We start from the raw sequence: 13,145 nt of genomic DNA on the forward strand, positions 1-13,145 counted from the left end.
CCTGTCTATACGAATTTTTAAACGTTTTGAGGTATAACTTGGCTTGTGAAATTGTGATAAAGGGCAGTTTGGTAAATTGAACTCATGATCAGTATAATCAGACCAAGGCACATAAATATATTTTTCTATTTCCTGAAGTCCCCCCATATATATCCTGTGAAGCCCCCCCCTCCCCCCCTCCCCGCCCGCAAAAAAAAAAAAAACCTACCGCACATGACCCCTCCTTCCCCCTCACTTCTCTCTCTCTCTCTCTCTCTCTCTCTCTCTCTCTCTCTCTCTCTCTCTCTCTCTCTCTCTCTCCTACAAATTTTCAATATGCAAATGAAAAAATACGAAAAATAAAAAAGAAGAAGAAAAAGGTGAACTCAGTTTGGTTGGGCTAAGTAAATATGTGTGTTGAGGGTAGGTGTTCCATGGTCAAGAGAGAAGGAGGAAGAGGAAGAGGGAAAGGGGAATGGAGGAAGGGCGAGGTGGGTGGGGGTGGTTGGACTCGCCGGTGGCGCACAAGGATTTTCTAATGATTTTTTCATTTTTAAAATACCCTTCAAAATGGATGGTATTAAAGTCAGATGACAAATCATGGATTTTGAAAAATTAAGGTGACATTTCTCTTAAATTTTTCTTTAAGGTGACAAATTGAAACTATGGTACAAGTTCATGTGAATTTTATACAAAAATCGGGTCAAATTTTATATTAAATTGATGATGCGGTAGGTATTTGGTGCCCACATATCTTATGAGATAATGCCAAGTGGATCTAAATAAAAAATATTTTTTTTATAAAATGGTTTAACATTGAAAATCCTACAAAATAAAAAAATAAAATAAAGAAAAGAAAAAAAAGAAAAGATAGGCAAAGAGTGAGTTGCCAACGAGTGGAGAGCGTTAGCAAAGGGAGAACACAGAGGAGGGGTGGTTGCAAGTATTTTCCTTTTTCTTTTAGTTTTAATATTTTTTATTTATAAAGATACTTAGTTTTCTTTATAAAAAGGATTTTAAGTTTTAAAATAGGGTAATGCTAAAGAGACTATCTATTTGTACCATATTTGTGTACTAAATGATGTGGCTATTTAGTTGGCAATGCCACATCATTAAGTGAGTTTTTAATATTTTTAATATTTTTTTTATATTTTTTTACCTTTCACTTTAAAGACTCATTTAAATCATATTATAATCATATTAAAATTATAAATAAAATTAAAAAAAAAAAAAAAAAAAAAATCTCCGCTCTCTTCTCCTACCTCCTACCTAGCCAACCCTCTCTCCCTACTCAACCCCACCTTTCAGCCACCCCTCTCCCGTCGCCCATCCTTCCCTCAGCCTCTCTCTTTATCATCATCATCAGCATCACCAATCTACAATCAACAATGGCAGTTCAAGCTCAATACCCTTCAAATATCCTCTTTCTAAACAGGTTTGCATTCTCTCCTCTGCTTCCTTGGTTTTGGATTTTTATCAGCAAACCGTATCTGCAATCTATATATCTTTCTTATCTAATTAATCCCTGCTTGGGTTTCCACTGATTCTGCAGAAACTCACAAGAAGGGCATGATTATTCCTTACAAGCACAGCCAGGAGGATATCTTGATCAATCCCACATGCTATTCAACAATGGAGGAGGAGGTGAGTCTCTTCATATCTTTTGATTACCCAATTCTGCTTTTGGGCTATAAACACCAATTCAATCAATAAAAGATTGGTTTTTTTGAATTTGGTTTTGATTGATTTGATCACAGCAGTCAATAATACTATCAATCAGCGCAAAAGAGGAAGAGAAACTTCAGCTGCCACTGAAATCTCACCTTCAATCCTTCCTTTCTCTCTGCAACAACAATCCCAACCTCCTCCTCCTCAGCTCATCGACCTCTCCCAACTTTACAGCAACAACCACGACCACAACAATCCCAATGTGGTCTCCACGGGCCTCCGTTTATCCTTTGGATGGTTGAGGGTAGGTACATGTACAAGAGTATGGCTGAGGGAAGGATGGGTGACGGGAGAGGGGTGGCTGAAAGGTGGGGTTGAGTAGGGAGAGAGGGTTGGCTGGGTAGGAGGTAGGAGAAGAGAGTAAAGATTTTTTTAATGATTTAAATGAGTCTTTAAAGTGAAAGGTAAAAAAATAAAAACTCACTTAATGATGTGGCATAACCAACTCAACAGCCACATCAGTTGGTACACAAATATGGTACAAATAGATGGTCTCCCTAGTATTACCCTTTAAAATATATCATTATTTTATTTAAAGCCACATGGCATTATCTCATTGGATAAATGGGCACCATATACAAGCCAAATCAGCAATTTAACAGAAATTTTTTATGGAAACTAACGGCATGACCAATTTGATGTGTGAGGTTTAACATAAAGGACCAATAATGTTAGGAAAAAAAACATTAAGTACCAAAGGTGATAATTTCACTAACCTCACGGGCCATTTGTGATAAAAATCCTTAAGAATAATATAATTAGTAGAGGTACGTTTAGAGATGGCAATTTTCCCTGTGGGTAAGGGTCTTCGCGGGGATTCGACCCTAATAGGTTGAGTATGAAGGACATAAAACAGGTATGAGAATGGGTACGGGGAATTTTTTGGGTATGGTGTTTGGGGAGGGGCGGGGATAGTATTTTAATCCTCAACCCGAACCCTCCCCATTTAGAATATATATATATATATATATATATTATAGTATATATAAATATGCTATTAAAGTGATTGTACCGACTAAGTTTTATATTTTTTTTATTATTATCTTAGATACTTATATAATTTATACAAATCTTAAGCCACACTACTTATTTATTTAGTTAATTTTCAGTACATATATAAACATTCTTATATTTTCTTATAAGTATAATATATATATATACAGTCCACTTCTATTAAGGGATCCCTCAAATAATTTTATTTGAGGGACACCCTTTAGGGTCCCCTACGAATTTTTTTTCAACGATCGAAACCATCTATTTTTTAAGTCTATATTCATAGATCACCCTTGAAACAAATTAGACAAATTGGAAACTGTTTCGATATCCAATTGTGTCCTACAAAATCAATGAACACGGTACTTCAAGAAAATACTAAAATTTCAATAATTCAATTGAGTGGTCAAATGATATCGGATTCAAGTAATTTTTTGTAAAGATGATCTTTGAATGACTATCTACAAAAGAGACGGTTTGGATTAGTAAAATATAATACAGAGTAGGCCCTACAATGGTATCCCTTAAATAAGCTAATTTGAAGGATCCCTCAATGGAAGCTCTCTGTATGTATATATATATATTCATGATCTTACCTTAGTACTTTTTTTTCTTTCAAAAAACTAGTTATATATTGGTCTTTTATTTCGTAATGGGGCGGGTTGAGAAACCCATTTCCCAACGAAAGTGGGGATAAGGAATTCCCGATATGAATATTGTGGGTATGAAGGCGGGGATGGGGGAAAAAAGCTTACGGGGATGGGGATGGGAATTGCATACCCAACCCCGATTTGACCCATTGCCATCATGAGGTGGTTTAATGCAGCTTCATGTTACATGCAAGGGCGGAACCACACTAAGGACTACAGTGCGCTGTAGCCCAGTGTGGTTTTTTAGGAAAAAAGTATATAGATTAGCCCAATCAGTGGCGCTATACAGATTATCTTATTTTCATTTTCAACACTTGAGTAAATGTCTTTGTCATTTTACTTTTTTTTAATTTTTATATTACTCCATTTACTTAAGTTTACAATGTAAATAAGGAAGTACCCCCCATTTGGATTCAAATAAAAATACTAGAAAATCAAATTCCCACCAAATTAAAGTATGAAAAATCGGTTTTAGTGCAAAATACAATTTAGGCTCAAAATGATGGTTCATTAAGTCAATATATACTTCATACTAAAATCCCATAAAATCAAGTTTTCTTATTTGATGTGTAAGGAATAAAAGCCGCCAAAAATTATTTTGAGGAAATGATTATTCCGAAAACCCATTTTTCATACTTAGTCAATATTTTTATATAAAACAACTTTTCATTTATGATATGAATGCATGAAGGAATCTAATGTCAATCTACGTAAAAAGCCTTAGATGTTCAATTCACTATGGAGTTAAATCCTATTTGGTTTATGTTAAAACTTATTGAAAATTAGTCTATAGAGCTATGAACTAACTTGGTTTATATGATTTATTGTTTACTTTTATTTCTAGAAGACTATAGAAATTGTAAGTACCAAAAAAAATAATCATTAAATTTTAAGCTAATAACTTTAGCTAACTCATTCGTTAAAAAATTCATAGTTCCGCCATTGATTACATGCCCTTCTCTTCGAGGAATTAATGCATATTGGCATCAATAATACAATTGGACCCAGAAATCTCTTATAGTGGGACATGTCCTTCACATTACCTTGTCGAATTGGGGACCAACCCAACGTACGATATTGATAATTGATCAATACAACGTCAAGTGGGCTAGGTGGTAAAAGGGTTTCCAATGAATCAAATCTTTGATAATTGTTTTTTTTCTTCTTCTTTTGTACGGAGTGCGATACTAATGTACTCTCGGAAGGTATTGTTTGGGACTCTTATAAGAAGTGCTTTTGTTTAGCGGTGCTTCTAATGGAGTCAATCGCATTATGTTTGCATGAAAAACAATATGAAACATGTGTCGTTTCTAAAATTCTAAGCAACCTCACCCGCCACCCTCACTTTATTTCTAGCGGCACCACCATGACAATCACCGTCGTTGTGACTGCAACCATTATTGCAGTCTATACAGAAAAATTTTTAATGCAACCATTATTTCATTTTAAATCTCATATACTTTGTTCATCCACACAAAGAAATAAAATAAAAAACTTTGCAATGTCTAGAATTTTAAATTTTATCATTTTGAAATTCCTTAATACTCTTAAATTTTCGAACAAATATTCGGTTTTGAGAGGTTAAATTCTTCTAACATTTTCCCAAAAAAAGAAGCAGCAAATTCTTCTTTCAGTCGGCTTAAAAAGAAGCAACAGGGATGGGGGCCCAAAACTACAAAGTAGCGGCAAAATAGCCTACTCTTCAGCAATAATTAATTTGTAGGGTACCAGAGGTCGCTCAAGGTCCAACAGCATAAATCCAGGTCCACCTCCATTCCTGCCAGCCAGTCAACAGCAAACCTTCAACCCGGGCTTCTTCTTTTTTGTTTTTGGTTTTTGGATACAAATAACGAAGAAGAGAAGAACAAGAATTGAACTCAGGCTTTTGTGAGAGTTTTTGGTTACAAATAACAAAGAGACTCTTTGGGTTTTTTGTGTAGTTTTTATCTTTCTTTTTGTAAGAGTTTTTCACCTCTCTTTTGTGAGAGTTTTCCACCTCTCTTTTATAAGAATATTTGTATTGTTATAACTTGATTTTTTAAAATCAACTAATGGCTTCTGGCCAGCCCAAGAGAGTTTTTTTTTCTTCTTCTTTTTTAGGTTGATGTTCGAAACATTGAGTTGGGCTTTAAATTGAGTCAGGTTAAAACTAGAGCAAAGCAATTGGGGTGGGCTTGGAAAAAAAAATATATAAACCACAAAAAAAAAAATCAACATTATGGGATGAAAGAAAATGGGTCACGATAAAAGAGTCATTCTGTAGTGAACGCCTTATTTATGGCCTTTAAATGAAGTCCTATCACGATCGAAACCACTCACAAGACTACACTGGGCTGTAGCCCAAGTAGCTTTTTGAAGAAGTTAGAAACGTACATATATAGCCCTCCAGCAAATAAGGGAACTTTGTGATGGGACCCACATGATGGTTGTGTTCCCATGCTCTTTTACTCTCCAATGGCCAAGATTAATTTGGTTTATTTCAATTATTTTTGGGAAACGTGAAGCTAATGGCTAAAATGATAAGGGGATAGAGATTAAACAAATGGCATTCAAACATAACAACAATTCTCAATGGTGTAACAAAGAGTTTGATCCCAGGGCCTCCAATACCACAAAATTCACATAGCCAGCTATGAAGTCTGGCTGTTGTTTAATGCAGCTTTTTCAAATTTTTTTAAAAAAAAAACTTATATGGTCTACCATTAACTACAACACATTAGAAAAATATTATTCTATGATTGTATATATTGAAAAAGAAGAAGTTGACAATATCGATACGATAACAAAGGATTTTAATTATCTCAAAGATTGTAGGGCACAACTTGAATATGTACATTTTTAATTATATTATTTTTTAGGAGCTTTTAATTAAGTTGTTGAATATATATTTATTTTGATAATATGTATTTTGTGGTTGTATTTAATATGTATTTATTTATTTAATTTGTATGATTTAATGTATATTTTATTTATACAAAAACTATAGAAATTGTAAGTTTTTGTAATATATATATATAAGATCATCAAAATTTAAGCTAAAAAATTTAGCTAATCCACCCATCAAAAAAATCATGGTTCGACTTTTGAGTCCTATCTCTTTATAATTAAATCAAATTAATTTAATTTAATTATTAAAAGATAGAGCGCCTCATCTAAGTACCTTAGATATGCCCTCATTATAGAATTTTACCACCATTAAAATAACTTATTTGCTACAAATGTTTTTGGTCAAATTGTTATTTTTCACTTGGTGGATAAATGGACGGTGAGACGGGGCTGTATATTGCATGGCCCACCAGTTCCATTCCATGCTTTTCACGTTGAAATTAATCCATCAACTTTAATTTAATTAATCCAATGACCTAAATTTGTCTTTGGCCACACCAAACCAAATCATGCAACTCTCTCTCTCTCTCCCTCTCTTGTTTGGAATGTAGTTGAAGATATATCCATCCATGCATGAAAAACTGACTCATAATAATCACATTCAAACGCATGGATCGATGTGTTTCTGTTCTTTTTCTTTTCCCCCCCTTTCTTTATCAAATAGGGCAAAGGATGAACTTTGTCGTTTTTCCTTTTTCCTTTTGCATGATGGCAAGTATAAATGATGGCATCAAGCAACCTAGCTAGCTACTTGGTTACATCAACAAGGTAGAAATTGACCACAAATCAATTCCAATGACATTATAACGGAGACCTAAATAAGCATCCTCAATCATGAAACCAATATGAGTATTAATGTATGCGTACATGCATATGCACTGTTGGACAAGTTTTTAAAGTTAAAAGACTGAAAACTTAGGAATCCAATGATGCATATAGATTCGCATACGATCATAAGAGAATATATCACTTATTTTAAATGCTATGTAAGCGAGATATTTGAAACAGATAAAAGAATAAAATATGAGAAATGAGTAGTCATATTAACTTTTTTTAGATTTTCTTGGAATATTTTATGTGCAACTCTTCTTTTTTCTCTTCTTTTTTTTATTACTAAAAGAAAATTCCCATTTCTGACCAAAAAACAAAAATCCCTCCTTTTTAATGTAGAAAAACAAAATGTTGGTTTATATTTTATGTATATATTGAAATTGATCCCGATGTTATTGCTATAGATCCCATTAATGGGACATACCCATTTTCTACTTTAAAATTGAAATGGTTATCAAACGCCCCCTAAAAACTTTACAAAAGGTATAAAATGTATTAATGTTGGATTTGCCATGACACTATTCTTGCTCATAATTGCATCTCGTTTTAAAACTAAAAAGTAAGAAGGGTGGGTTCCGATTCAATAATGATGTTTGACGCTACCTTTGTTTTGTTTATAGAGAAACAACAAAATAACAAAAAACGAAGCTAATTTTGTTTTGTGTAACCAAAACAATCCATCCAAATATGTAAGACATCTCACTCAACGCACAATTAGTTATATATAAACAGAGGATCGCTTTGTATTGATCGTATCGTTTAGTATGCAATATCGTTTTATGATTATTTGCTTATATCTGGACTGATTCAACATCTATTTAGTCATCTTTCTCGTGTAAATTTACACTAAATATTTACCCCAAAAACCATACATCGATCGACATTCAATAGCTGAAGTAGAGTTTTTAGCTGGGGTAGTCACAAGCTTAAACATTTGGTATTTCCCTTTGCCGCTAATGATCATACTCTATATGCATCTACTTCAGGCCTGTACACAGTGACGGAGCTAGGATTCTTAGTATGGAGGGGCCAAAATTTCAAAATCACTTTCACATAAGTTTTTCATCTTAAACTAAGAGAGCCATCACTAATCTAATTGCAGTAATTGTATTGCTATAACATATATTTTATAATATATTACAAGAGATTAAAAATTAAATGGGGGGCTAAGGCCATGGCAGGCCTTGCTATGGCTCCGTCCCTGCCTGTACATAACTCCGCTTTTGTTGACATTGCTATACATATACATGAAAGATTATGTTACAATATATAGGAGGTAAAAAGTTATATGCACAAGTTTATACAAAGCCTCCTTAATCATTACTTTGTTCATAATTAATAAAAAACACCAAACGGCTAAACCTAATGAGGGCTAAACTTGGGTTGGGTAGAGTTGGGTTGGATTGGAGAGAGAGAGAGAGAGAGAGAGAGAGAGAGAGAGAGAGAGAGCACCCACACAATCTGAAATGTGAGATTCTGAAGAAAGAGGCAGTGGGAATTTGAGTCCTTCGGGTTTGGCTGTTTCGAACAAATTCAAATCACCAAGCATGTCACTGTCCCAATCAGATAAAAGACAGCCCAACACCAACACAAGACTCTCTGTTATCTTTCTTTTCCTTTCTCTCTCTTCTCTATCTCTCTTTTCTACCGCGCATTATTTGGGTCCCGCCATTGCCCTTTTGTCGCCTATTGTCGGCTCTCCTAATTTCCTCCTCCTCCTCCTCTTCTTCTTATCTCTCGTTGCCTTCCTCCTTACTCTTTCAAATTTTCATTTTTCCATTTTTAATTAGTTTCCAAAGTTGTAAGAACCATAGCAACTTGTATTACTTAAGTATGTGTAGTGATCCACACCACACAAAGACCAACATTAGTGTGAGATGGGAATATTAGACACACCAACTTATTACAGCATTTAGTTACTAATTAATGTGGCAATTTTTATTTTATTTTTTTTACACAAATCAACTGTGGTGTGGGTCATGTATCAATGTTTGTAGTGGAAAAAAAATTCTTAATAATATTGTAGTTTCGCCAGTTATCAATCTCAGTCCAAATTAAAATTTTCATTTAAATTTAATCTATTTTTACCCATGTGCAAATCATCATACTCAAGTGTGAACATGTCATTTAAAGAGTATTGGAGCTTATTTCACCTTAAATCAGGCTTGAAAGGACCGTTGACCTTTGCAAAATGATGCATACATTGGTCCGAATCAAAGAGAATTTAGATGGAAAGTTCGATTTGGATTGAGAGTAATAAGGAACATAACCACAAGGGTAGTATTCAGAATTCACAACATGAATAACACTAATATATGACCCATATACTACAAGGATAATCTGTTATTTTGTCACAAGTTGGTGTCTTTAGCTAGTACTATTGTAGATTTCAAATCTTATTTGAAATTTTTGAGAAGTCTCAACTTATTGGTACAAATTAGTTTTGTTTCTTACTGAAAAAACCAAAAAAGTAATGATTTAAGTTACTAGTTAAGGCTTCTAATTTTAGTGTTAGAGGGTACCACATATTGCCAGACTGAGAAAATCTTCACATATTCGATGAACCAAAAGAATCCCTAATCCCTATCCATGTATGGTCCTTAGAAAACATCTAAAGAGCGGGGGTGACAAATATGAAGAACAAGAATCAAGACTTTTGCATTATGAGGTCAATAAAGAGAAACCCACCACACTACACACACTCATGATTCCACAAAAGATGAATAGAAAAACAATAAAAATGAATTTTCTTAGCAAAACCAGACAAAACTCCCACATAGAATAACACAAAACAGCATTAATGTAGTGCCATTTTAAGAGGTATAGTCAAAACTAAAGACGTTTCTTTATTTTTCCTTTCATCATCACTCATAAAGTAAGCCAAAGCATAAAGCAATTCAAGCACACACAATCTAAAAGACAATCTAAAACATTCTTTCTTCCACTCAGAGCAGCTGCAGACAAAGAAGGTGAACACTTTCTCCCTTTCTCCTTCTCTTTCTATCTCTCTCTCTCTCTCTCTCTCTCTCTCTCTCTCTGAAGTCATCAGCTTCCTTTCTCCCCTTTTTCTCTCTTCTGAATTCATGGACACTGCTCAATGGCCGCAGGTTGGTGGATTTATAATTCATCTCTACTCCTTTTCCTTTCTTTATTGTGCATTAATTCTCTGAGCCAAAATTTTATTAATCTAGGTCAAGCATAGATCAAGCTCCAAAGTTTTTGAAACAAAATTACTGTGGGGTATTTTCTTTTCATCTGTTACTTGTAGCTATCTGAGATTATGTTCATCAGGGCAACTGAAAGTTACCTGGATTTCATTTGTTCAAGGATAAAAGGTTATTTTGTTCTTTATACATGAAAGCTCAACTTTTTTCTTTCTTCACATGTGATAACTGATAAAGGGGGGATGGAAAAAGGCATTACTTGTTACTATTATTTCTTCTTCTTTTTTTCTTTTTTAATTTATTCCTTTAGTGTTTCTTTTTCAGTATGATTCTCCCAAGTACTAAAAAAGCTGAGCTAGCTAGCTAGCTTTCCTTAATTTCTTTGTCCACTTGTTATGATATCTTTACTATGTCTTAGATTTCTAGATCTGTGTGCAGTTTGTTTAATCTTTAATCAGAATTAGACTCTTAATATGTTGTGTTTTCCCTGAATTTTTGGGGTTAATTGTCAATTAATTAGGAGAGTGGAGAACTGGACAAGGCCATGGAAGATCATGAGATGGGGTCTAATGCGTGCCCAAGGTCAGCTTTAGAGAAAAGGGCAAGGCCTCAAGAGCAATTGAATTGTCCAAGGTGCAATTCAACCAACACCAAGTTTTGTTACTACAACAACTACAGCCTCACTCAACCAAGGTACTTTTGCAAGACATGCAGAAGGTATTGGACTGAAGGTGGAACTCTCAGAAATGTCCCAGTTGGAGGAGGTTCAAGAAAGAACAAGAAATCCACATCATCATCTGCATCATCATCAGCTTCACTATTATCAAAGAATAGTATTCCTGATCTCAACCCACCAAGTAGCCTCTCACACTTTTCAGCTCATCAAAACCCTAGGAGCACCCATGAAGGCCAAGATCTTAATCTGGCTTTCAATGCCATGGAGCAGTACCAACAAAACCCAGCAGCTGGAGCTAGCACTTCCTCATCAGCTCCTCTTTCAGCCATGGAGCTGCTTAGGACTGGCATTGCTTCCAGAGGTGTGAATTCATTTATACCAACCCAGAATATGGCTGATCATTCAAATACTCTCTATGCATCATCACCTGGGTTCTCCTTGCAAGAATTCAAACCAAACCTTGGTTTCTGTGTTGATGGGCTTGGAAATAGGTATGGCGATCATGAGATTAATGGTGGAAGGCTCTTGTTTCCATTTGGGGACTTGAAACAGATTTCAAGCTCTACAGCCCATCATGAACTTGATCATCATCAGAATAAGGGGCAAGGCAATCCAACTGGTTATTGGAATGGTTTATTGGGTGGAGGCTCGTGGTGATGGTGATTAAATAAGTTAATGATCAGAAGAGAGAAAAAGACAAGACAGAAAGAAAGTAAGAAAGAATTAAAGTGTATTTTTCACTTTTGATTTCTTTGTTTTTCTTTTAAGTTGGCTTACTTATTTTGCAGACTAACAGATATGGTTTCTTTTGTTATATATATATATATATATTCCTCTATTTACTTATTTGGGCTTGGCTTTAGAAGAGGGTTTTGTAAATCCAGTATTTGATCTAGTAGGGATTAGAAGAAGAAATGAATGTAAGGCATGCAACATGGCCTGCATTCATACATTCTTCTATCAAATCTAGGGCATTTGCATCTGATAAATGCAGTTGTTGTATGTTTTTATAGACTTGGTGATCTCATTTGTGTGTGGATCTTTAATTAGTGAATGTATTAGCGAATTAGTTGCTCACTTGCTCTTGTCCTCTTTTGTCAATAAACTAGATTGAATTAAACTTGCTTTGATTTTCCTCTCTATCTCTCTCCCATTCACACAAGAAAAACTCGTTTGAGACTGTTATTATAGTATCGTGTTGCATTATTTTAGTGTTAAGCGACAAAACATCCTAGTTAACACCATGATATAAATCAATAATATCTTTTATTTCTTAAACACATATTATGTTTTAACTTGATTATTTTATGTCTAATTGTCAAGTGACAAGAACAAGGACTTCTCCAATACGAAAAAACTTAGTTGCTAATAATGTTATATCACATGAAAATATTATCATACATATCATAATATTATTAATCTGAAATAGTAAAATAATTCTATCCCCATGGGCTTGGAAGTCTATCTCCTCGAATACACAAAAATAAAGCAGGTATGAACTTGACATGTCAGGGTTGACGTCTTATCTGTTACATAACTGAGATTCTTCCAGCCATGAAAAGCATTTCGTTATAGAACAAATTGGGCACCAAAATGATGAAGGCCCCCACCTTTAAATATGGTCTTAAACTCTTAACAAAATTAAAAATAAAAATAATTAGTAATTAAATATGAGACACATTATATAATTATGGTTTCAATACTTGTTCCATTAACAATCAAAATCACTAATATAAGATTACTAAAAAAAGTATTAGAAGGGCGCACTAGTGGTGGTAGACCCAATGCACATTCTTTTACACATAGCACCACCAAACTAACAAGAAATTATTATATATACTCGAAAAATTAACAATTAATTACCTGCCCCAACCAAAAGCAAACCTAATAATTTTCGACACCCGTTCGCTGATCAGTTTGAGAGGACTCCTTGCATCCATGAAAGATCATAATTAACTTGCATGCCTTCTTTTTCATAAAAATAATATAAATACCCTACTGATGAAATCACCAGGAAAATTCCACGAGGACCCTACCCTCCTCTGTTTGGTTTTGGCTTTAGGGTACGTGAATGGGACCCACCAAACATTCCTCTTGTTGAGTGGGGTCCGGGGGAAAGCGTGTTGATAAACTATTTTCTCCACCAACTCAATCCATTTCACATTTCACATATAGATTAGATAGATATTATGCTGTGTCCATCTCTTATTTGGCATTTTCTTATGTAATTTTGACGGG

The 13,145-nt window shown here is 34.4% G+C and overlaps 2 protein-coding genes across 4 annotated transcripts; both read left to right on the top strand.

The window, feature by feature from the left end:
* LOC18785321 lies at positions 1,288 to 2,029 on the top strand. Its single transcript, XM_020557413.1, has 3 exons — positions 1,288 to 1,414; positions 1,532 to 1,623; positions 1,737 to 2,029. Exons 1-3 carry the CDS (start codon positions 1,368 to 1,370, stop codon positions 2,027 to 2,029), a joined length of 432 nt encoding a protein of 143 aa, XP_020413002.1. The 5' UTR covers positions 1,288 to 1,367.
* LOC18787566 (dof zinc finger protein DOF2.5) lies at positions 9,914 to 12,027 on the top strand. 3 transcript variants are annotated; one of them, XM_007218763.2, is made up of 2 exons: positions 9,914 to 10,036; positions 10,752 to 12,027. In XM_007218763.2, the coding sequence occupies exon 2, from the start codon at positions 10,776 to 10,778 to the stop codon at positions 11,562 to 11,564; it is 789 nt and encodes a 262-aa protein (XP_007218825.1). In that variant the 5' UTR covers positions 9,914 to 10,036; positions 10,752 to 10,775; the 3' UTR covers positions 11,565 to 12,027. The 3 variants fall into 3 exon arrangements, with proteins under 3 accessions (XP_007218825.1, XP_020414031.1, XP_020414032.1); XM_020558442.1 differs by lacking the exon at positions 9,914 to 10,036 and adding an exon at positions 10,043 to 10,174; XM_020558443.1 differs by lacking the exon at positions 9,914 to 10,036 and adding an exon at positions 10,181 to 10,402.

Source organism: Prunus persica, chromosome G2 (genome assembly GCF_000346465.2).
Source record: "Prunus persica cultivar Lovell chromosome G2, Prunus_persica_NCBIv2, whole genome shotgun sequence".
Classification (NCBI taxonomy): domain Eukaryota; kingdom Viridiplantae; phylum Streptophyta; class Magnoliopsida; order Rosales; family Rosaceae; genus Prunus; species Prunus persica.